At 40.4% G+C, this 25,597-nt stretch overlaps 3 protein-coding genes across 3 annotated transcripts in view; 2 read left to right on the top strand and 1 right to left on the bottom strand.

Annotated features, from left to right (window-relative positions):
* The first annotated feature begins 1,812 nt into the window (after positions 1–1,812).
* On the top strand, positions 1,813–12,042 carry grhl3 (grainyhead-like transcription factor 3). The gene is made up of 15 exons (XM_038729891.1): positions 1,813–1,903; positions 3,356–3,530; positions 3,630–3,691; positions 4,829–5,090; positions 5,223–5,462; positions 6,109–6,220; positions 6,418–6,512; positions 7,491–7,649; positions 7,758–7,827; positions 7,954–8,078; positions 8,938–8,963; positions 9,084–9,169; positions 9,293–9,378; positions 9,575–9,639; positions 10,981–12,042. The coding sequence occupies exons 1-15, from the start codon at positions 1,887–1,889 to the stop codon at positions 11,096–11,098; spliced, it is 1,698 nt and encodes a 565-aa protein (XP_038585819.1). The 5' UTR covers positions 1,813–1,886; the 3' UTR covers positions 11,099–12,042.
* A 683-nt stretch (positions 12,043–12,725) lies between these two features.
* cldn23l (claudin 23-like) lies at positions 12,726–16,623 on the top strand. Its single transcript, XM_038729173.1, has 3 exons — positions 12,726–12,847; positions 14,979–15,028; positions 15,172–16,623. The coding sequence occupies exon 3, from the start codon at positions 15,439–15,441 to the stop codon at positions 16,195–16,197; it is 759 nt and encodes a 252-aa protein (XP_038585101.1). The 5' UTR covers positions 12,726–12,847; positions 14,979–15,028; positions 15,172–15,438; the 3' UTR covers positions 16,198–16,623.
* Positions 16,624–17,013: 390 nt separating this feature from the next.
* The window catches only part of cnksr1 (connector enhancer of kinase suppressor of Ras 1), a 26,954-nt gene continuing 18,370 nt past the window's right edge, over positions 17,014–25,597 (bottom strand). The window contains exons 11-21 of the mRNA XM_038729167.1: positions 24,192–24,328; positions 23,200–23,348; positions 23,080–23,113; positions 22,475–22,650; positions 22,102–22,175; positions 21,720–21,791; positions 21,251–21,321; positions 20,581–20,642; positions 20,377–20,467; positions 19,840–20,021; positions 17,014–19,293 (exon numbers count right to left, since the gene is read on the bottom strand). Of these exons, the coding sequence (XP_038585095.1) occupies positions 18,853–19,293; positions 19,840–20,021; positions 20,377–20,467; positions 20,581–20,642; positions 21,251–21,321; positions 21,720–21,791; positions 22,102–22,175; positions 22,475–22,650; positions 23,080–23,113; positions 23,200–23,348; positions 24,192–24,328 (1,489 nt within the window). The 3' untranslated portion in view covers positions 17,014–18,852. The remainder of the gene's footprint in view (positions 19,294–19,839; positions 20,022–20,376; positions 20,468–20,580; positions 20,643–21,250; positions 21,322–21,719; positions 21,792–22,101; positions 22,176–22,474; positions 22,651–23,079; positions 23,114–23,199; positions 23,349–24,191; positions 24,329–25,597) is intronic.

Raw genomic sequence — 25,597 nt, 5'->3', positions numbered from 1 at the left:
GCACGCACCCTTATGTGTTATCACGCCAGATTCCCTCAGGTGTCAGCCACAAGAGGTGCTCACACACATAAATGAACAGATAAAAAGCAACATGTCATTACACACATGCACATTACTCTCTCTCTGTCTCACTCTGTGTGTGTGTGTGTGTTTGTGTAAGTGTGCACCAGTGTGTGGGTGTAAGATGATCTCTGACTGACATGAAGACCTTCCAAGCCTCACTGCTTTTGGATTCCTGGTAGCAAGAGTTGTGACCTTTGGCTTGACTTGAGTGCGCTTGTTTTACTGTGCGCGTGTTTTACCTCGAAGTCAATGTGAAAGTGAACATTTCATCTTGTAGTTGTGATCCACAGTTTGTAATCAGCGACGTAAAATCTATCTCCACTTATTTCCGTTGTATGTTTTCTAAAATAAATTTCACTTTCACATGCAAAGTCAAAAATGCATTTAGTCACTAAATTACTTGTTGAGCAGACCACATATATAATTCATCATCAAATATCAAACACAATCATCATATATCAAATATCTTGGCAGAAGTAGTTAAATAATTGAACTGGCCTCAGAGTGACCAACTCAAGAGTCAACATCTATTTTACTATTATTTTAACATTCAATCACAAAGATGGAAAGTTATTAAGTACATTAACTCTGCACTGTACTTCAGTGCATGTATTTGACAGGTATCATTACTTTAAAGATCAAATATTTTCACACCAAACATATAATTTTATATTGATTTATTGTTAAAAGTCAAAATGCCCAACACTTCAAAGGTTAAAGGTGTTGCAGCTGGACCAATTAAACATTCAATTACTGTGCATGTAATTGCACAGTTATTGCATATAATAATGATAATCCAATAAATATCTTCATACAAACCACTGAAATAAAATCCCTGATAATACGTCTATACTTTTACCTAATTACCAATTTTGAATGCAGGAATTTTACTTATATCTGTTGTATTTGCAACTGTGGTAATGCTACTTAGTTGTGTTAGACTGGGTAATGATTTTTAATAAAAAATAAAATGTAAACTTTATTTATTTAATTAACCATTCATTTCTTGTTTTTGCTTTTTTCTGTTTTGGTTCACTATTAATTTATTGGTTTATACTGGAGTCTATTCTGTGTGTACATGTTTTGTTGTGTCATTTGTAAAGGTATTGATTAAAAGGCAAAACTTTACAATGCATTTGAAAAATTGGAACTAGTTGCATAATTCTAAATCTAAGAAGTTACAAGATGTTATTTTTATTTTTACATGTACATTTTTGAATCTCTCAACTTTTCACTTTAATTAAATTTTAAAAATAAGTTCCCCATAAGCCCACCTCTCCTCAGGAGTATTGACCATAACACTAAAGCATCCATTTTTGCATCTTTGATCCCTAGAAAATACCTGTAAACCAAAACCTGTGTAAGAAATGAACATGAAGGGGGAGAGTGAAAAATGATACTGAAAACTATTAACATGTTAAAGCCGAGTTCCAGGTCATTAACAAACCTTTCACACCTCAGGGATCCCCAATCTCACCCTTTTATCTGGAACGATAATGAGATTCAAAATACTGCTGCCTTGGATTGTCTTGCAAAGTGTTCTTTTGGCTGCACACACTCATACATATGCAAGCCAGTTTCTCTCCAGCCAGGGAAGAGTTAATGATCCTACACCTGTCCTATCAGGCACCTGTTTCAGTCTTCCAATCAGAGAAGAGAGGGAAACTCGGCTGGGATGAAATAAATCTGGCCCATGCTCAGAAGGAATCACAACACTTGACTCATCTGTGTGTCACTGTTCTCCTGCTAGACTCATAGACTCACTGACGCAGAAACAGCGAGGAGTTGAAATTAAAGGAACCTATTCCACTTGGATTGGAGACATGACCAAAGAGACTGAGTAAGTTCTGTGAGGATCTTTTTTGGTATTTTGGCTAAAAGTATATGCTGTATCAGGATTCCTTTCTCAAAATGTGCTTTTTGTCTAAAAGATGGATAGACTTTGTGTAATACAGTAAATACTTCCTATTGGATCCCAGTCTGGGGGACATAACCCCCCTTCTTCCTATTTGCAATGAGACCCCCATGTGAAAAAACACCTTTTTACAAGGGAGTGTTTGCATGGGGAAATTGATATGGATAGTTTTGACACACATACACAGCTTGGTCTGTGGTTGTAGAGGGTCTGTTTCAGCTTGTGTTGTCACTAACCTAGGAGCCACAGAGCACAAAAGGACACTGGGAAATAAGAATCTCCTCTTGGGGTGTTGGACAGAGACAGAGGGCAATGACAGCATGTAATGCATTGAATTACATAAAGGCGAAACCTTAGACACGAGCCCCCCTTCTGTGTGTGTCTAAAAACATCTGCACTTGGCTGCGTTTTAGAATGAAATGGAGAGTAACTAAAGAGTTGTGTGTTGTTCAATGATGCTGCTGCTTGTGAGGAGAAGAGACAGGTGCATCTTAGAGCAGGTGTACTGTTTTAGTTTTTATAATGTAACCAAAATATCAAGCAAGCAGACTTTAATCCTGTGTCAAGACAAAAGTTAAAATGTACACTATATCATGCTTTAATACAGCATTTCTAGCTTTCCAGGTATGGTATTAAAATACAAAATTCAGTCCTCTTTCAGTAATCCTTACGAGAAATCACTGGATTTCTACTTAAGCTTTGGGTCTATTGTGGTTGTAAGCTAGTGTGGTCTTTCCCTCCTGTCAGCACATTTAATTTGCTGTTTATCCAGAGTAAACTGCAGATATTTGTTCATTAGCTACTTCAGATCAACTACAAGGAGGCCTTAATCCCGGTAGGCAGAATATTTACAGTCCAATGTAACTGCGAGTCTTTCCAAACAAATCAAATCCTCAGAATCCCAGGCATTTTTTCCATTAGTCAGTTACGGTTGTGGGTTTCTATTTACTTAGTAAGAAAATCTTGTCATCTCTTTTAAGATCTTTGCAAATAAGAAAATGTATACAGGATTCAAGATATGAGCATGGAGGGGAGCTTGTTAGTGGGTGGCCCCTGGCTTTTTAAACCTTTTTCACACCATTGGTTCTGAGAGATGTTACTCAGCTCTGCGGTTTGGTAATCGAAACCATCCACGCTCAGGGGCAAGTATGTGCAGTGCCCTGAGGCTCAGGCACTACGTTTAAACTCCAGCTTGCTCTCACTCTGTCAAAGGCTGTTTGTAAGAAAGAAGAAAGCATCTAAAATATTTGAATCCATTTATTTAACTTTTCGGTTCGCAAGATAATTCTACATTTCTGTCTTTTTGTGTATATCTGAATTTGCCGATCAAACTGTCAATCTAATCAGTCACTCTCAACTCTCTCCTCTTGTCTGTAGGACTCTGGGACTGGTCTTTCAGAGCGAGAACTTCAACTATAACCGTTACACTAACCACGTCATGGAATCCTGGTCCTACCTGGAGAGCCCTGTCCCCGAGCCAAACCACTCCAAACCCAGACTCCACCCAGGAGATGACCTGGCAGCCTTAACCATGCTTTATGAACAGTGCAAGGTAGATAATGCGCAATGAGTAATTAGAAACCCAACATAACTTAATGTTAACCCCAAGATTAATTCTAACGTTCTCACTCTGATCACTTTTTTTTTCCAGAGCCAGAAAGAGCAGAAGATTGCTACCTGCAACCGCGCTGGCAACATCTGCAAAACCGAGAGGTAAGAAACACATAAATCCACCAAAAAGTTATTGGTTGCAGCAGATTCATTAAAAATTTTTTATTAAATGTTCCCCGGTTGTAGCTGGATAAAATGTATTAGAGAGAGTGTTAATACAGAAAGAGAAAGGCAGGACTTTGGGAGGTCATAAACAGGTGAATGGGTAATCCTCAAGTCAAACATAGTCAGAGGGATTAGTGTCTACCTCTCCAGTCCTGCCATCCGTCTATCCTCTCTTATCATCCACTCTGCCTTGCTTAAAGAGTTTCCCAACAGGCAGACAGACAGTTGTTTTTCCTCCATTCCTACTTCTTGTTAGGTGAGTGAGAAATGGCTATTGTTGGGGCGCAGTGTTGTCCTCTCAAACACGTTCAACAGAGAAACACAGAGAAGGGGAAAAAAGTAGGATTAAGAGACAAATAGTACCCACCCAGACTCACACCAGCGAGTTCACATTGCAGTAGCCATGTGTGCTGAGAGAGTTTGGACACAAGAAGTGCTTTTGCTCACTGTTGCATGTTTGCACAGGCTCTCTGCAAGCTTCTGTAATGTTCTGTAATGTTTGACATACAACACTCTCCTTACATGGACTTGGACCACATGGACTTGCACCTTAGTACCTCACAGATCTACTCCATCGCTACACTCAGTCACGGTCCCTGCGGTCCTCTGACAAGGACCTGCTCGCTGTCCCTAATTCCAGGCTCCGGACATTTGTGACAGAGCCTTCTGTGTCAGTGCACCACACTCTGGAACAAGCTCCCTCTTGCCATCTGCTCTGCCTCCTCTCTAATAACCTTTAAAAACAGCTTAAAACACACCTCTTCACTGAAGCCTATGGGCTTTAATCTCCCCTGGCCTCACACCTTATCCCCCCCCCCCCCCCCCCCGTTTGTTAAGCGTCCTTGGGTTTGTGAAAGGCGCCATATAAATCAAGTTATTATTATTAAGACACACTACAATTAGTTGGTTCTTTAAGGTTGTTTGTTTCCCATCTCTCTCTACACTTAGGAGGAGTATTACCAAGTCATGCTGACCTCACAAAAGTGGCTTTCCTTTTGTAATTAATCAGCTCTCTTTTTCCCTTCTATTTCCTCCCACCTGCCCGCCCCGCCCCACCCTACCTCACCCCGCCAGGAATCCAACCAACAGCAGTGACTTTGTTTCATTGGAGGGGTCTGCCAACATCATGAAGCTCCTCTCAGAGAGTCCTCAAGAGGTTGTGGGTTCCAAACATCCCACCTCCCTGCCAAGCTCTGTTCCCAACACCTCAGACACCTACGCCAACCTAACCAGTGTCGTAGCTGACACTTACGACAAGCAGGAACTCAATATCATATTTGACTCCCTGCTGCAGAAGTGGCCAGAGCCCAGTGCTTTCCCAGACCACAGCACTGAGGTAAGTGTCATTATTTGAAAGCTGAATCCCTGTTTCCCCATGTAGGTCCTCTTTTATTTGTCATTACCATCTGCCTGCCTCTCCTTATTGCATTTATTAATAAATGTCCCTGTGTGATTTTGTGGATTTTAGACCCTTCCCTACAGCGATCCCTTTACCGAGGACCAGTCCAGCCCTGTGTACTCGGGCTCCTACACCTGCTCCCCACCAGAGAGATTCAGGAGTGACTTTCAGTTTTCCCTGGGAGCTCCCCTTGCTTCTACATATAAGTCCAATGAGCTGCCCATGGTCTACCTGAACAAGGGCCAATTCTACCCCATCACTCTCCAAGGAGTGGACAACAGTGCCTGCCTCAATGCCACCAAAGTCAAGGTGAGACATCGTCAGGAAAGCAAGGACCATATTTTTTAAATTTTAGAAATGATTCTCTCTGAGTCTCTGTTTTGTTTTTCTATGTGTAGCTAACTTAAAAAAAAATGTGTATTGTGCAAATTGCCATCCTTCCCTTCAGGCTTTTTCCATGGGCCCATGAACACATGAATTCTTTGCGTGCTACCAAGCCAACCCTTCCCAAAAATCTGTCCCTCCCTTGGAGCCTGCCTCTCGGTGACTAATTCCCTGCTGACACCCTGCACACTACCTTTAAAATGACAGTGTCCTTCCCTGTATAATTAATCCTGCGTTGGTGTAATGAGGCCAGAGAGCAGCGGGGTTCAGCTCAACTCCGTTTGACACAAGCAGAGTGTGAGGGGGAAAAGAGCAGTGGACAAGGGGGGTTGGTTTTAATATATAGGTGACAACCCTTTTCTTTGTTGAGCAAATCAGAGGACAAAAACACACAAACACACACCCGCTCACTGCAAATAACTGGTGACAATGTGAGAAGAAAAGGGGGATTTGGCGTGACAAATGAAACGTTCGCCAGTCCTGGAAATGTAAGCTGGTGACAGAATTACATTCAGCTTGACAAATGTATCTAATTATCTGCTTTTCTGTCACTTTTCTTTCTCCACTCCAGACAGTGGTGATGGCTGTGTTTGAGAATGACAAGAGCCCAGAAATGCAGCTCCGTTTTTGGAATCACTGGCACGCGCGCCAGCCAACTGCCAAGCAGAGGGTCATTGACATCGGTATGTTTTTCACACATGAAAAATAAACATACGTCGCTGTACACCTGAACACAGACACCTACACCAAGGACATGAAAGCGAAAGATTCTGTCACTTGTCTGTCATGTGTTAAAAGAATCAACCTGTCATTCTTACATAATTAAAAACCTGAAAAGATTATTAAAAGAATATTTAAAAAAAAAGTTTTTCTTTTATAGCGGACTACAAAGAAGTGTTCAGCGGCATTAGCAACGTAGAGGAGGTGGCTTTCAACGCTCTCTCCTTTGTTTGGAACCCCAATGAAGAGGCCAAGGTAAACACACTATCATTAAAAAAAGAAGGCGTAGATATTTTTACATAACGTGGCTCTGCAAGGCCGGTTCTCTGAAGAGAGAAGGAACAGAACAGGTGGAAGATTTAGAAGAAAAGAGAGGAAAGGTAGAAGGAGTGGCTGGCGAGGGAGGGGAGGAATCCCAGAAATGTGTTTGGCCCTGAGGCTCCTGTCACAACAGCAGGCGAGAGCCACGGCAACTTAATAGAGCTTCTCTGTGGCCCAAAGGTGCAGAGGTGGGGCCACCAAACCTGCTGCCTGTGGAAGAAGGGAAAAGGAAACTATCAGCAGATAATGTAAGGATAGAGAGGTCTAACACTGTGCATTTAATGATTAAAAAAAAGAAGGAAAAACGAGGAGGACAGAATTAAATTAATTAATTATTAAATTAAACTCAGTTCTATTTATATAGTGCCAATTCATAACAAAAGTGATCTCATTGTACTTTTCAAATAGAGCAGGTGTAGACCATACTCTTTGACAGAGTGAAGCGTGTCTCTCTTTCAAGACAGGAAAAAATGAGAGCAGCAGATGTTTTGTTTTGAGCAGATGAAGAAGAATCTTTAAACCAACAAACAAACCTATTTTCATATCAAAGCAAGGCTCACTCTAAAAACATGTCAGTGTGTTGTGAATGGCTCCAAGTTCTTCCTTTTTTTTTCATTGGCATACTTCTCTCAAACCAGTCAGTCATTGTGTCTCTACTGTGACACATGTACAAAATAGCTTTCACTGTGTTATGCGTAATGTATTTTTCCTTTAATTCCATATTGACTTGTTTATGTTTTACATATTAATTGTTGTAAATGACGTGTTTATGTTTTGCAGTGATTATTGCACAGCACTTTGTTACCTGCATTGGAAAGTGCTGCACAAATAGAGCTAATATTATTATTATTATGTACAAAAACATGATGCCAACATGATGTGCTTAAAACACCTACTCCTATTCCTCTACAGGTGTACATTGGCATCAACTCCCTGAGCACAGACTTCTCATCTCAGAAGGGAGTGAAAGGCCTGCCTCTAAACATCCAGATTGACACTTATGATTTCAGCTCAGGAACCAACCAGCTCCTACACAGAGCTGCCTGCCAGGTCAAGATTTTCTGTGATAAGGTACGTTACTTGTGTCATTTCACTTCCTTCTTTTCTTACACATGCACACACACATAAATTAAATCTGGCATTTGTGGAGTTGTTGCAACTGTGATTGTGTGTCTTCAGGGTGCAGAGAGGAAGATGCGTGATGAGGAGAGAAAGAGAAGCAAAAGGAGAGGAAAGAACGATGCTAACAGTGAGTGTTGCAAACAGACAGCGCAACTTAAATACCATTTTACCCTCCAAAAATAAATACAGCATATAAACACAGCCTTCAGAGAGTGTGTTCTGACATCGTGGACCGTCCTGCTTTTGTTTCCAGCCAACAAGTCTTTGGTGACCAGTTCCATGGGCAGTGACTGCACCTTCTTCCAAACCCTGGATGACCACGTCACCCAGCCAGTTCTCTTCATTCCAGAAACACACCTCTCCTGCTTACAACGCATAGTAGGTCCCCCTTTGATTATATTTTGTTACTCCTCCTGTGTTGAGCGAATCATGTTCCCAAAAACTGCATCCCTGCAGGCGATCGGATAGGCACGAGAGAGGCAGGAAAAAACTGTGGGAAAGTATGTAGTGGGGAAAAGTGGGGTGGGAAGGGGAGGTGTCAGCGAAAGTGAGGCGAAAGATCAGATGAGCTAATTGGAGTCGAAACCGGGCAAGATACAAGCTGCTACAGCTACTGACACTGAGATTAAGCTATGGGGGCTCTCACACCTGGTGCAACTGCACACAAGACACCTGACATGCAGTATGCGCCACCCTCATTCTCCTTTACACACACACACACACACACACACACACACACACACTTGTAAAAACAGTGAGGCAAGGGTGATGTTCAGACAGGCCAGTTTTCCCACACCATTTAGTCTAGATTGAAATGTATGAGGGAGAGAAAGAGAGACAGGGGGAGTGTGTGTGTTTGTGTATAGAGGAAATGCTTCCCCAGTTTGCCCGATTAACAGTGAGTAAAACTGAAGACCAAAAAAACAGCAATTACACAATGACTTAATAATGCAATGCACCACAGTCTGTTATGAAAGGTTATGGCGGAAAACATCTATGATTGGCCAGTATGATAAAGCGTAGGAAGGTCCTATCTGTGTCTCCCCATCAGTGTCCACGCTTACATTGTTCTGTTAGAGGTTATGGGAAATTCAGTCTGAAAGTAATGATAACATTCCTTTTTGAAGGTATTGTGGACAAACAATGGTGGGAAGGGGGGGCATTAAGCAATGTTTTTATCAGTGGAGTGGTGTCTAATCTGATCTCCGGTCTCCTCTTGTTCTCTCTGTCTCTCTAGGCCACTCCCATGGACGAGATCGAAAGGTAAGCATAGAAAGGAAACACAAGGCTGCATTAATAGCTGTCCATCACAACCGGTTATTTTATTTATGAATAAACGCATGTGGCTAATCTAATGTGACCGTCTGCTCTGTTTTTTCCAAGGAGTTCTATGAAGAGATCGTATCAAGACAGAGATAAAAACTGCTCTCCATCCAGCAAGCAAGCCCGCAGAGAAGACCCTCAAAGAGGTACATTGAAAACCAAAAAGTCTAATATTTAAAAAAAAAAAATAATGCAAAGATCAATAATATGCCAATGAGCTTTTCTTAACTTATATGCTAAACGTTAATCTTTTTCTTGCCTTCCAATAGTTCTGCTGTACGTGAGGACAGTCGCTGAAGAGGTGTTTGATGCGCTCATGCTCAGCACACCAACGCTGTCAGGCCTACGAGAAGCTGTAAGTAACACACTGACTTCAAACACTCATAAACACATTCCTGAATAATCCTGATTTCTCTTTGGTGCTTTTCCACCAACTCACACATCGTGCTCTCATAGTGTTAACTTTACTGTACGTTATCTCTCAAGTATATCATCTTTCTTTCAGCAGGAGATCATGCTAACTGTCACCTCATATTGCTTTACCTCCTCAGGTTTCAGAAAAGTACGGTATGCAAAAAGACACCATTGGGAAAATCTACAAGAAATGCAAGAGAGGGTGAGTGTCTTGTTGTTTCTTAGGTATGCCTAATGTTATTATACAACAACACCCAAATGGATTAAATTAGTTAATTTGAAACAGATGATTTTCATAAACTCAGGGCTTAGTTTTGTGGTTTTAATCTCATCCTCTATTCATTAAGGAAGCTCATGTTGACAGACTGGGTAGGTAGGTTAGTTGGCTGGGCCTGCTGGAATGTGTTAATTGTAGCTCCTCCAAAAAGAAGACAGGTGAGGGAGGAAGAAAAGATTTCAAAAGTCTTACAGATGCGTCATCGTGACCAATTGTTGTACATTATTTATGTTTTCCTAATCTCTTCGCATCTATGCATCAGGAAGTTTTTCCGTTGTGAAAGAGATATGTGGTAACGTTGAACGCTTCAGAGGCTTGCAGTCAGAAGCTGATGGTTATTCATTAAGTTGAGATCATTTTTTAAACTCTCACATTTGGGTGCTTTAGAGTGGTGCCGTGTCTAACAAAAAAACTAAGGACTTCAATGCCTTTAATTTCCTCAAAAGATATTTTGATAAAACAAAGGAGGTACTCTAATTGTAACGAAAAGGTCAGCGCCTCTCTTCATGACTGATGGTTCACAAAGATCTGCTTTTAAGTAAGTAATTATCAAAATAGCTAAGGTGGCTTTAAAGGACAAGTATGTTAGCAGAACTTCCAAAAACACAATGCATTGATCTCACACAGTCAATAGCTTTCAAACTGACAATAGTCTGGGTCACTTCCTGTAAAATAACAAAATAGATCAGTGGGCATTTCTCGAGATGTTAATAAGATCTCCTGACAGAGACTGAAACACCTTTGGGTGATTTTCCTGCCTCTTGCTGGCATCACTTCAGCGGGAGCAGCTAAGCTAACAGGTTAGGTTACATTCTCCCCGCAGTTCCCTCCCTCTGCTCTTGTCTTCAATCAGCCCTGACCTGCAGGCAGAATGCATGAGCTGATGGTTAGTACAGTCATTAAAGCTTTAAGGGCTCAAAGGTTAGTGTTAGTGTTGGCGAGGAAGAAAAGAGTGACCTGATTCATTACCCCTACTGATGCAGTAGATACACAGCCACTGTGTTTTTCGTCCGAGAAGCTTCCTCTAAACAAATGATGTGTTCAACCAAACAAGAAACCTGTTGTTTATGTCACACTTGAGTGAAAAATAGAGCACAACACATTTTAGAGCCAATTTGCGTGTCCTAGTTTTGAAGAAGAATCTGTTTTTATTCAAACAGGTTTCATGCACTTTGATTTGGCCCACTTTCTGTGCATCACTGATAGATTTCTTTCATCCTGATCTCTGAGGTAACCTTTTTTTGTTTTTGCCTGTCCTCTCTTCAGGATTTTTGTAAACATGGACGACAACATCATTGAACACTACACCAACCAGTCAGCCTTCCTCATTGAGATGTCCGAGGTCGTCGGTGGTCAGTTCCAGGTCACTCTCATTGAAGTATGAGAATCCAATCAGCTACCTGCTCTATTGAAGGATGTAACAAATCAGCGCTGCCAGTTAGAAAACATGCCTGTTAAAAGCACTGCCCCATCAAAGACAATGTAACCTGTGGACTGCCAGTAAGAGGACTGGACTGAAGAGACTTCCAGTTTTTCCAACCTCAACCAAAGTAGAAAACGTCAAACCGTTTCTTGATTTTTGTAAATACCACTCATCCCAGTTCTTTTTATTTTTTATTTGAATTTAATATTGTAACGTAAGAGCAATTATGATGAACAGTGTGTACATATATAATGTAAATAGATTTTAATATGACAGTGTTGTATAAACTAGCCATGTGCATGCCGCAATCCATTTTCCATGAATTGCTATGTATTTCAATTTTTTTACAGAGCTCTGTGCATGATTTGTGTACAGTGTTTTATTCAGCATTTTCAGAGGTTGCTATTCTTGCTGCTTTCAATGTACTCATCATTTCTTCTACAAGACCCAATGGTGCATTTGCTCACCCCACAACCTACTACTGGTGTTTTTCACTGCCATAAGTATCTTCCTGTAGGTTCTTGTTAGTTTCACGACTACAATGGCCCAACACTGGGTTAAATTGAGAACCTAAAGTCAGACATTTCCACCCACTCAAGAGTTAGTCTTGGCCATCATTTAGCTGAAAGCAGTGGACATTTCCTGACCGTATAGCATAACCACAGAGTTTTCCTGGAAACAGTTCAAACCCTCCAAACCATAAGGCCTGCTGGAGGACTTTCAGAGTATGTGTGTGTTTGTGTAAAAATTTTTTTTTTAAAGGATTTTTTCCCCTTATACGTTACACATCATTTCAAAACTAACGTGTATCCCCAAGATATTTCATTATTATAGCATGGCAAATCTGGTTGTATTAATAGTACCTTGCCTCTTTTGTAAGAAAATAAAGGAAATGCATGACAGGTTTTGTGTCTGTCTGTTATTATTTATAGTTATTGTGCATTGATATCTGACTGAAAGGCCAGCCATTTGCAGCTCTGCCAGGATCAATTATTATTGGAACAAACAACAGATAAGGAGGAGATGCTTCCTGTGTGTGTGCTCAATTACAACTGCTACCCGCTCTCTATACAGATCAAACAAAAGCATGAATCTCAGCTGCATGAGAGGGGTTTGGTCTGTTTTTCTGACATGCAGATAAAGAAGCAAGCAAAAACTAATCACGTTGTGGTAAGCCCTTGGCAAGACACTTAACCCCTAGTTGCTCCAGAGACGTGCAACCTCTGACATGTAGCAATTATAAATCACTTTGGATAAAAGCGTCAGATAAATGTAAAATTAATGGTTTTCTAACACCTCCGTGTGCTCCGAAATAGGCACAAACGTTTTGAAGTGTTTGCATATACAGAAAAGCTCATTGCCTTTCCCTATTTGGTGGCACTGACACGGAAAAGTAGAGAGGCACTCTGTCCTAGATATTAACCAGACATCCTTCAGCAAGTCAAAGAGAGAGGCACACGCTGAGAGGAGGCAGCAAAGCAAGCAGACACAAAGGAGACAGACACAAGGACAATGAGAGACAAGAAGACAGAGAAAATTAGGAGGCAGGAGAGATCGTGGGGGGAGTGCTGCATGGACAGATGAGAAAAAGAGAGAGCGAGAATAATGAAGAGGTGGTTGCAACATCTGCTGCCAGAGAGAGAAATGTTAGCCATTCAGATGACAGCAGCCAGGGATCTGCATTGAGATCTCCACAACCCCTCCTGAATGGTAAGTGACTGTGACTACATGGCCATGGTGTATGTGTGTGTGTGTGTGTGTGTGTGTGTGTGTGTGTGTGTTGTGCATTCATTCGCTCAAAATGTGCCTGCGTGAGAGAAGTGTTTGGGCTATTAATAACCTACAGTATGTTAATCATTTTCAATTCATGACGACTTACAAGTATCCTCCTCAATGTTGTGCCTCTCTGCAGGTGTTTCCATACCTTCCCCCTTGCTGTGTTCGCATCAAAACAAACCAAGCATCTAGTGAAGTCACTGCATTGAAATCATTGCAGTAACAGACAATAATGAATGGACTTGGCAGGAACAGCTTTTGGCATGATTATTGTTATTATTGTATTATTGTTATTATTGTAGTGCATCTATAATTTTAGCATCAAAAGTGGACGTGATCTGGCTAAAATGTTTTTTTTACCAAGTACTTTGTGATGCAGCTGACTGTTAAACCTATTTAATTCACTCCAAATGCAGAGATTGTCCTGACAGCTGGGTCAGGCCTCTCTTTCTCGTCTTGTAGCCGAACAGGAATTTCTGCCATATTTTTTATAACAGCGTTGCCGTATAATTTTAGACACAGATGACACTCGAAGACAGGTATGTGTTTGTGAAACTCCACTCCACTCACTTGGATCTTTTGAAAACACAATATTTTATTGAATGTTTTTATTTTATATTAGCCTAGTCTAATCACCTCTGGTATGATATATTCTTGTATAATCTTTAAGTAAATCTTTTATTAGTAAATTCTTGACTGTTCTTTGGCTGATACTCAATGTTTGTATCTGATCTTTTCAAAAATGAGATTTCCCATTACCTTAATTATTGACCCGTCTTCTCCAGCTAAATCTCATCAGCCCTCCAGTGACATTTCCAGAACTGAAATATTCTGTCACTGATTAGGTCAAATTTACAAATATGGCTCATGTAAGCTGAACATACATAATGCACCAAAAGAAATAGAAGCTGACATTTGGCTTGCAAACATTTCCCACCATCATCCATACACTGAACCTGCTTCAGTTAACAAAATACATTAGTTAGTCAGATTATTTATTGTATGTTTCGCCAATATGTTACCAATATGCTTTTATTAATCCTTTTCTCCGTTTTCACAGGGGTTGTGCCATTCATATCCATGGTCCAATATGTTTTTTTCCCCTTCTTTTTGCTACAAAGAAGTGACATTAGCAGCCCATTTATATTTTTATGTTGACAGCCCATGATCCTTCTGTGTAAAATATTCTAGTCATTACAGCTCAACAGTTTGTAAGTGATTGGGTTTATTAGTGGCCTCATTGCATTGAGTTTTTGTTTTAAAATTTCTACTGAAAAGTTTGTGAGTGGTTGTGACATCTGTAATGCTGGTACACCTGCTGAGGAAAATGAAGCAAGGGTGGTTTTCCGCAATAAGGAAGTCATATTACTGCTGCTTGTGATTGCGTGTGTGTGTGTGTGTGTGTGTGTGTGTGTGTGTGTGTGCTTGTCTGCATGAGTCAATCACATGTTCAAATTGTGATGTCCCAGAGGGCATTCCTTCTTCCTCCTCCGGGCTGAGACACTGTAGATGGACTCGCTCTGCATTCAGACACTAGCCTGACATAATTACTAACTCGACTGAATTCTTCCAAGGTCATAGCTGGCCATCAATCCTTAGGCTTTGAGCAAACAGCAGCGTCAACAACACACCCTCCTACACACACATAGAGACACACACACGAACACGCACACGCACTTGCTCACACATGCACAAACACACACTTAATTATGGCAACATTTGTGTACACATAGGCAATCAGCTCTCATAGAGAGGAGTCTAGCTTTGTCTTGTGGTAAATAAAGCTCCACATACACACGCACACACACACACACACACACACACTGTCATGCACACTGGCCAGGTTATTGTATCCTAGCAACAGAGACAGGCACCGTTCAGGCTGTTCCTGTCCAGCGCCAGAGCAGTGAAGCCAAGCCTCCCTCTGCTTTCTCCAGCTGCTATAGCGCTCTGTATACTGCTAGACTTCACACTTCTGTTATTTCTCATATCTCTCTCTCCGTCTCTCTGAGCCAACGTGCAGCACCCCGCTCTCTAACTGAATCTTTCTCTTTCACTCACACAGTCAGAATGAAGAGTCTGCTGCTAAAAGAGAGGAGAGTTTTCGATGAAGAGGTAATGCGTGGAGTTCTATTTATGGTGTTGAACTTTTATTGTTCTGATCGTTGTACTGACTGTCTTTGCTTTTTGCACACAGCTGATTTATATGTATTTGGGAAAGAAAGATTCAGATATTTATGTTCTTTGTCTCTTTACAGACACAGATCTGCAGTGTCTGGTCAAAGGAGACATTTGTGAAACGTGACTGGATTTAGATCCACCCGTTCTGACGGGTCCCACGACACCAACATATGACAATAACAAACAGCATCCCTGTCTGGAGGAGCAGCAGCCACTGCCATCTTTCTTTTGGAAAATACTCCCATTCAGCAGAGGTACTGTGCAGCTGATATGTTTTATTTTTACAGAAAACAAATGAGCTATTTGTCCTGAGAGTTTTGTATAGAATCAGGCTCGCACAGCTTATGATGCACACTCCAGCCTCCATGGTGATGGGGATTGTTTTCGCCCCTTTGGGATTGGTCCTTGTCTTCACTGCCGCTATTACACCTCAGTGGAGAGAGGGACAGGCGCGTCTGAGCATGGCAGGGTTGGGGTCACTTCTTCGGTCAGGAGTGAAAGGTCAGGGGATGGGGGTCAGGTCCGGGTCAGCGGAGGCACTGCTCTTACTGCGCTCGGATGGACTTTGGGAGAGCTGCCTGCAGGTGGAGCATTCAGAACTGAAGCAGTGCTGGCCTGTGGCAGGTCCGTACCAGAGAGACCCTAGGGTTCGCCTGGCACAAGGTTTGGTCCTGACCTCATTGCTCCTGTGTGGCTTTGGCATTGTCCTGGCATGTATTGGGGTCAGGTGTTGGACAGATATACCTCTGAGAGGTGTAGCAGCTACAGGTGGACTCCTGGTGGTGATGTCCGGGCTGCTGAGCCTGACTGCTCTTGGGGTGTACACCCACAACCTTGGAAGACTGGGGATGGCAGATCCAAGTCAAGGCATCAATAACCCCAGGTTCCCCCTCCTCACCCTACACCCAGCCGGCTCGCTCTACTTTGGATGGCTGGGTTCATGTTTACAGGTGCTTGGAGGCAGTGCTCTGTTGTTCAGCTTCAAACGACCAAGATGCCCGACCTGTCCGTCCTGCTCAGAGCTACCTGCCTGCCCTGCGTGTCGCTCATGTCCAGAGATTACCAACAAACCAGACACGGACATATATGAAGTCAGCTGTTAGAATATGAACCTCAAACTTTTGAGCACTTTTTAAAGTCACTTCTAACTTATCAGCTAATAAATCTGCCAACTAATGAAATTAGTCATTTCATAAATGATTGTGAACCACGGGACATTGCCACTACCTTGTTAATAGACTCTAATGTCAGGTATGAACATGATGGATGTAATTGCCCCTTGACATAGACAGAAACATAATCTTCGGGTGTGAAAAACAAAGTGATGAATCACAGAATACAAAGACTGTTACAGATTGATTGAGTTCAACGAGGTTGAAAAGAACTTAAGTTCCTGCTGCCTTCAACATGTATGTCTTTGTGCTGCCTTTTACAGTGTAGCCATGCCTTTGTACTGTTAGCAAGAAACATGACATTCTTTGTGTCAGAACAAAACTGTGTATGTAAAATAAAAAATGTCTGTGAGATTGGACTTGGCTTTAAATATGAACAGTCAGACGGGCTTGCTTTAGATGCAGTTAGATTTCTTCTGTGATTTCTAGTTTTCTTCTGTGATTTCTAGTTTTCTGTTCCTGTTATGGTCCTCTGGAATGGAGACACCAATCAAGGATCAATTTCACCAAATGGATTTGCAATCTTCTTTTAATATTTTCTTGATTGAATCACTGCAAACAATGAAAAACACTTTTAAAAATAGAAGTCAGAGTGCTGCAAGAACATTACACATGCCAATTTCCTAACCTGTCAGAGTAAATGAGAGTATGATGCCTTCACTAAAGACCCTTCATCTAATGAATGTGATATAATCTGACTTTATAACATGAACAGTGAGAAGGAAAAAATGTTTGAGGAGGAGGATGTCCAACAGGTGTTGTTTATTCTTTGTAAATTATTTATTGGTGTTATCTTGTTAAAGTGTGTTGTATTGTGCATTGAATAAAACATTTCAACAATATATCACTGTATGCTGCGTCCTAGTACATAACATCAAGAGTAAAATCATAAAAAGCTTTTTTATAGACCCTATTGAACAAAACAATTATTATGTATAATTCATCCTATACAGAGTAAATGTAAACATATTGATATTGTTCTTGCTTACTACTCATTTACTTACTAATTACACTGTATGTGTATGTCTTTGCTGCCCCCATACAAACTGAGGCTATTTCAAGTAATTCAAATTCACTCCACACAAAGCTGAGTGGCATAGCTATCATCATAGCCAACACAGAGCAGACAAGGCCACTCCAGGTAACCCTAGTGAATTGGCAGAAAGAGCCCTGTTATGTGAACAAATCATGATCTGGTGAGAGAATGAACAATTGAGTTTTTTCATCAGTGGAAAACAGCGTCATTCAGTGAGTGACTAACAGTTTAGTGGAACATTTCGTTGAGACCAAGAGTTCACTATTGTGAATTTAGCACAAATCTGAGTCACTGCTGTGCCACGGTTGAGAGCGGGAAAAAAAGCCAATGATCGAGTCTTGATCTTAAATTTTGGGAAATGGATTCACTCATTTAGTGAAATGGCCAGTGTATATGTATATTGTTATTTTAACAATCTTTGGACACATTTAATGTGAAAATGAAACAGAAAGCACACTGTTATGAAACATTATATCCATTCAGTGAAGTGACCTTCACCAAACGAGCTTAAAGTAGGCTCACACAAGGAGCAAGATGGAAATAAAAGCCTTGATGCACTGACATTCAGGCACAAAAGACTGACGAGGACATACATATGTAAAGGCGTGCATTTTATAATCTTGTACTTGTGTTTCAAATTAAATCACATATGACTATAGACAGCCACAGAAATAAAACAATGCAAAGAAATGATATATGATGATGAATAAAATATCTGCTTTATCAAGGTCTGTCAGTCATTCCCTATTCAGACACCCCGATTCTGATCTTTAACCATCTTCTCATCTTTAACCATGACGCTCCCTTTTTAATTAAGCCAATGAGTTTTACAGTGAAAAGAAGCTGAGCCACATCTGGCATCTCAGCGCTTGAGGAGTCTTCATTTGTCCTGCTGCATTAATGGCAGATTCCATGGGGCAATTAGGAACACTGAACCCAGAGCTGTCATACAGATCTACTATGTGGTTCACATGCACAAGTCCATGATTGTGGTGTAGTACAATGTTCTCCACAGGGCCAAGAAGGATAAAAAAAAAATAACAACAAAACACAAATCTCTTCGACCAACAAGGAGCTAGAACAGTGTTTCTGCAGCAGATTATGTACAAAATATTCAAAATGTATACCTTTATTAAGGTAATGTCAATAAACAACTTATATTGACTGTATTTACATATCACATTACAAAAGGCATGACTTATAATACATTGAAAAGTTCCAGTTTTTATTATTAGAAGAACAAGACACATACATACTGAGCTCTGATTGACACTTAGGAAATTGTTCTTTTCTCTGTTGTACACTTTTGTTTTGTTTGTTGTGTGCAAGTCTAGGTCTGAATTTACAAGTCAAGTCTACACTGATGTATTTCACTCACGTACTTGATTAAAGTGCTGATTTAATGGCCAATTTAGCTAACCCTTTCGGGCGAATGTCAGCAGAGGACAAGATGAAATGCACCTCTCTCACACGGCTGCATGGCAACCCATCTTCCATTTGTCTGATTCTATTGAACAACTTTCCAGTGACGTGAATGTTCCAGCGGGGTCTTAAATGTAGAAGTAGTTCTCGGCCGCTTCTCCGCTCTCCACCATTTCACTCAGCTGTTTATTTATTGAGTCTTGCAGCGATCCTAGAGAGAGTTCTAACACCGGACTGGTTTCTGTGCTCAGAGAGCCCTGTGGGATCTCCAGGAAAACATCAGACAGCTCTGCATCCACTAACTGCTCGCCGTCACTGAGTCTGAGTCTGTATGCGCCTTCTGTGTCTGCAGTGGCTGTCTCCTTAGCGACAGTTTCCAAGGTAACCTGCTCAGTAGGCGTGTCCTGCACTACCGCGTTGTCCCCTCCTTTGGAGGCCTTGAGCGCGGCCAGCCTGTCGATTTCTTGAACTAGTTCCTCGTTGTGCTCCTTCCACTGACGATACTTTGAAGGTGTCAGATCAGAGTCCTCTAAGATCTTGTTGATCTGCAGCAGCTCTGTCTCTTTGGCCTAAGTAAGAGTAAAAGGGGTTTCAGCGACCATGCAAATGCGCTCAAATTTGAATCTGTCTGACTCTAACTTACTGAGAACAATCTTGCTCTACAAGAGTTATTTCATTTTGGTTCATTATTATATCCTTGAATCAAATTAAAAAACGTACTAAGAGGTGTGACCGTTTCATAGGTAAACATTTTTCTTCTTTGTAGAACTTGCTGAACTCAAGAGACATGACCCTGATCTAAACCTGATAACTTCACAGTTGTTTAAAGTTGCAAAATTTAGTCAAAAGCAAGAAAATATAGGATTTTGTAACTCAAGAACTGATTAAATGCTACAGTGATTGTGGGTGATTGAGATGAGCCCCCAGAGGCGCTTTGAATATCTGTGAAAACACGAATGTAATGCATTATTATGTTTAATATTAATATTTCTAATTGGTCAATGCTAAATTAATTGTATTTGTCTATTAATTACTGAAGTCAACAAATTTAGCAGATTGAAGGTAGTTGACTTGTGCTGAACCTGAGCCATGAGCTGGATGACTTTTCTGCTCACCTTAAGAGTGCTCTGCAAGGCCCGGAGCGTGTGCGCCTTCTCATTGATGATCGGGTTCTTGTTGCGTCGAATGAACGATTTCCTGAAGTGGTCGTGAGTACTCGGCTGCTCGTGACCGATCAGAGAAACCCCGCCTTCCTTTATGTTGTTTAACATCATGCCCATCTCATCTACAGCTCCGGCTTCTCACAGGGACCAAGACACAGACAGGGAAGCACAGTAAGAGCAAGTAAAGATGGAGGGACAGACATGAAAGAGATGGAATTAAATACAAAACAGAGCAGTTTCTCAACCAGGGTTTGGTTGACAATGAAGCTGTTGTGAACCCTCCATTTGTCGACACTTGGCAGTGCAAAATATCCAAAAGATAAAGCCAAGAAATCAACATGTCGTGGTTAGGATGACTTTTCCAATCACAAATTATTAAAACATCTATCAGAGTCTTCACAGACTAAATAAATTATTTACTGAGAAAGAAAATAAGAAAGCAGCAAAGAAGGCAAGAAGTGAGTGGAGACAGAGTTATACAGTGCAAACCTGTTCCTTTGCTGCCCCCTGTCACAGGACTCGGTAATGGCACCTTGTTCGTCTTCCCCTTGGGGCGAGGCAGAGTGTTGGACTGCACTTTCTATGACACATAATGAGACACAAACTAATCCCACTGGTACTCCAAATGGTGTATGTGTGTGTGTGTGTGTGTGCTGCGTGTTCACCCATGTGTAAACCTCCAACTGTACTGACCTTGATTCTTCTGCGGGGTGAAGGTGACATCTCGCTTTCTGATTCTGTCTCGCTGTAACATTCTGTTCACAAACAAACACAGGTTGTCAAACTCATGAAATTACCATAACACATCATATCATAGTATATTAAAAAACATTTGGTACACAGATAAAAATGAGAAGCACATCTGACGTTTTTGATGATATGTAACTGGGTGGCAGGACTTGCTGGGATATAATAAATTGCAGGTAACCATAGCAACAGCAATTAAGCTTCATCCTTTGTTACCAATTGGCTCTATCTGGTGAAATTATCATAACCATGAATTAATCTTTAATCAATCTTTAAAAAAACAGATGACCGTAGTTATTTTTCCCCCTCTTATGAACAACCTTGTGATCAGTTAGGTTTTCTAAAGGACTTGGAGGAAGAAGCTCTACAATCTTTCCCATTATTTCGTTATTCCAGGACACCTCATCATGCAATGTTATTCTCTTAATAAAGAATGGAATTTGTGCTGTCAAGTTAAGTCAATTTTATTAATGTACCCCAAAACTGCAAGTTAAGTGAAATAGATTATATAAGACATTTTGGGTGAGGAAGACAACTAAATGCATATTCAAATGCATCAATTTTAGTGATTATGATACAAATATATATTACAAAGATAAGGAGAATGTTTCCCCACCTTCTTCGCTATCTGGGCCTTTGTGGAGCTTCTTATGCTTCTGTATGGCTGAAATCAGACAGTTGATCCACCTGCAGAATAAATATAACAAGCCGTGTAAACTCAAATAAAGTAAATACGATTTTTGTTTAGAAATGTTTAGGATTAGGCTACTACAGCTTTGACTTTCAACAAAAGTCATCATTGTGTCAAACAGAATCCTGAAAAGCCATCTGTAGGGGGCAGTGCAGACCAATCCTGAGTATGATTAAATGCCTCTAACTGCTTATCCTTTCAAAAAAAATGAATTAATGAAGTCTTTCTTCAAACATGTGCATTTTAGAACTGGTCATTTATGTATGAAATGTAGCACTGGAGGTTAAACATTATTGAACTGTCTTAGTCCATCAGTTTAGGTTCTGGGGAAAGAGAAAGAAAGAGAACATAGACAGGCTGAACAAGGCCTTAGTCTGTAATCAGTCCAACTTACTTGCTCATGTCAGTGACATTGTCAGCAGCAAAGAAGAAGTTCTGAAATCGCTGGTGGAACATTTTAAACACACTTGTGGAGAGAGAGAGAGAATATACATACACAGATGCAAAATAAATAATTTTGTTAGTAGAGATTCCATGAATTCATAAGATACAACAGGCGCTTTTCCTATAACAGTTTATTTTTTAAAATAGAGAGAAAAGGGCTTTTTTTTTTTTGCAGTTTCCTGCAACCCGTACATAAGACAGATCATCCACTGTGCACAGAGACAATAAATCTACTGTTTCAAGCTACCCAGTTAAGTCTAAAAGTTTCAAATGCTAAAAAAAAAAAAAAAAAAAAAAAAAGGATTTATTTTTAATTCAATTTGAATGCTTACTATTTTCTCTTGTGCTCTCCAGCACTCTCTATGCTATAGCTGGCGATGTTGACAAAACCCTCTGCCTTCTCATCCTGAGGAAAAAACAAATACAAACATATTTTAATAAAGTTAAATAAGATTGAGGAAAGAAATAAAAGCACATTCAATGCAAAATGAATATTTAAATACTTCTGACTCTACTCAAAGAAAATGGATGTTAGCACATAATAAAAGTCTCACAGTACTATATTAAAACACATACTACACATAAGTTATAAAACAGTAATGAAACCATCTTTGAGGCTGGGTGTTTCAGTGATATTATGTCATTCTTTTGGTTCTGGAGAGATTAAATGTTTTTTTTTTTTTATTAATGGCTGTATATTCCCACCTGTTGGCTGGTGTACCAGTACAGGGAGGGCCCTTTGAGGACAAACCAGAAGCGCTGCCACTTCTGGGCCATGAAGACGCTGCTGTCCTTTCTCTTCTTCCACAGCCAGCCATCGCAGTCGGGTCGACCCAGCTCACGGCAGGACACGCGACGCCGACTCATAGCTGTCGATGTTCCTTTGAGGATGAAGAAGAAAAGTAGTAAAAGCAATCAGTCTGACGCACACGATGTAGCGTTTGATTCTGGTATGAGTCATAAACGATGCTGAGGGCTTTTCTTTTTCACCTTTGGACATTAGCTTCACTTTATCCTGACCATCTAAACATTTTCTAAGGATAAACACTCTAACTTGCAATGACTTGAATTAAGTGCATTATTAACTAGTTCCATGTTAAGTCCTACAGATAGATCTGTTAATCTTTAGGAAACATTTCCTAGAAACAGTGGGCATGTTTATTATGTTTGTGTTTATGGGCTCTCTCGTCTATTCAGTACAACCTGGTTTTGCCATTGACTTAACATGAAGATAGCCTCGATTACAGCTTTGCAGTGGAGTATTTTGCTTATATTCATACATATTTATAGTATTACAGTAAACATTTTACCTTTTGTAGAGCCCTTCTCTCTGTCCTTATTTCCCTGAAAGGCGAAGGAGTTCAGTGTTGGAAATGTAGGGTACAAAATATTCAACATGTCTGGTAGAAAATCTTTCTTTTCTCGCTCACCGTGTGTCCCACCATTTCAGGGCAGGAACTTATGCTAGATGTTTCCCGTTTCAGTCTCTGAGGCGAAGGACTTCTGAATGACCCAAATCTGAACGGAGAAGAACTTCTGGGTGATGACAACTGGTCTGGTCTCAAACTCTCAAACTCCCCTGAGAAACACACATGAATGTGAACATCCTGCATGACCCAGCAGTGTGCCTGGACATAATCACAACTGCAAATTCTAGCATTTGTGTTGACAGTCAAGTGCCAGTAAAACAATTTCTATTTACACTGAATTTGTGGGGTCCACAGCCAGTAATCTCCATTTAATACTCTTTTCAGTCTCTTTCACTGTATCCAGGCGACAAATCTAATCGGTATGCATGGTACAAGTGCTAATAAATCCATTACACTAACAATTACTCTGACTAGTTTTCCATTAGGAGAGACCTTTGTGATTTGTTGACATCTCATTTGTGTGATGTCACAGTTTGAAATCCTTTTAATGTCAGGGCAAAATGAAAACCAACATTTCCACCCCCAAAAATTTGTTCTTTTAATAAAGACAAACAAGTGAATAAAGTAGAGGATCAGGCTCACAATCTGAGGCTAAAGCACTGAAGATTCCTTTCCTACACAGGTTATGGAAAGATAATAAAAATAGACACTGCTTACTATCTCAGGGCGATAGGTCTATTTCAAAATGCCTTAGTGTAGCAAATGTAATTAAGGCTTTGTTATTATTACCTGCAGACAGGGTATAAAGGATTTTCTTCTTTACATTAATGAGAATTTTTAACATTTCTTCTCAAAAAATATATTTGGAGGGCTTAAGTTGTAGTTATTCTTTCATATCTCTTTAACAAAAACCATCTGTCTCTGCAAAACCCACTCTGCTTTATTTTCAATCCAATATCGTGCTTAAAAACCTGAAACAAGATACTTTCAAAGTTTCAACATATTGAGGAAGAAAGACAACATCTTGCCAAGTTCCCTCTGTGTTTTCTTACCTGAGGCTGACAGAGGGGACAGTTGGTTTTGATATGAAGTGAGAGTCAGAGTCCCCTCCAGCTCCTTGTCAGAGGGCAAGTCTGATTCCTCCTGCCCCATAGGCTGTTCATGTACCCCTGTCTCTTGAACGGCCCTTCTGTAATGGAAAACACAAACAAACTGATCACAACACCAATTAAAACAACTCACTGAGGATGCATTCAGATGCTTCTGAGAGGCTGTAAAGTCTGAGGTTTGAGATCCAGCTGCTAAAAAGCATTTCATTTACATGCCAACCAACAGTAAGCAAACAGAAGTGGCGACAAGGTCTTTCACAAAAAGACGTACTGCTATGAAATGTAACTGTGTAAACTTGTTTTGTCTTCTAAAGATGTGAAATATGCCTCTATATGCTAGTAGTTGTAAGTTTATATTTTCTTTTTCCTTTAAAAATGTTGTAGTGTATCAGGATATGACAGGATTATAATATCTTGTTTTTTTTCCCCATGTTGGTATCTTTCTTCATTTCTTGAAAACTCCCTCCATCTATTCATCTTCCTCCTCATCTCCTTTCCCTCATTTCCAGTCAGTCATGGGTTGTGGGTGTGCATAGTGGAATTTGTGGCATTTAAAGTGTGACCTCATCGCAAACCTACCAGGTCCTGGCAGATTAACAAGGTCAAAATAGTTCATGGGAGGTTCAGCTCTATTGAGTAAATACTTAGTAGTAGTTAGTAGGTCGTTTAGTGAACCGAACTTAGGTCCAACCTGCTCTGAGACAAAGAGCTATCATACTTCTAGCTGACAGGAGAACAGTTGCAAGTTCCGACAGGTCAGCTAATCTTTTTTTATTGGTTAGTTGGGAAATTAAAACATTTACTTTTCATATCAAAAACCCGAATGTATTTGAGATGGGAGATGCAAGTGCAGAGGATCTTCTTATAAGGAATAGTCTTCAACCTGCAACTACATTTCTTGGTACATTACTGCCACCTGTTGGTGAGTGGAACCATTGGCAGGAATGTGCATCATGTCACTTGTGCACATGTGCACAAAAATGGGGACTCACAGAAGAAAATACCTCACGGTACCTTTCATTTACACACATTTATTTGTAATTATGGTAGATAAATGTATTTTGCTGGATGAGCAAGAATGATATTATTTAAAAAATAAAACTAATTTAGCATGAAAGTTCATTTACACTCTCACCTAAACGTCAGAGAAGAGGGAATTCTTGTAAAGGGAAGGTTCAGGATCCTTTGGCTTAAACTGTGTGTAGCAATAATGCTGGGGTTTCTTCTAAAGGATTTATACGTTTGGAAATGTTCTTTTGCGAAGTTTGATAATATACAGTAATCATGTATCACTGTATATGTAACTTCACATCACAATTTCAATATATCTTCCTATAGAATACAGATTA

This window comes from Micropterus salmoides, unplaced genomic scaffold (genome assembly GCF_014851395.1).
Source record: "Micropterus salmoides isolate LMB-PRFRI ecotype aquatic unplaced genomic scaffold, ASM1485139v1 Ms_hic_scaffold_19, whole genome shotgun sequence".
Taxonomy (NCBI): Eukaryota; Metazoa; Chordata; class Actinopteri; order Centrarchiformes; family Centrarchidae; genus Micropterus; species Micropterus salmoides.
This window is presented reverse-complemented; position numbering and strand designations above follow the sequence as displayed.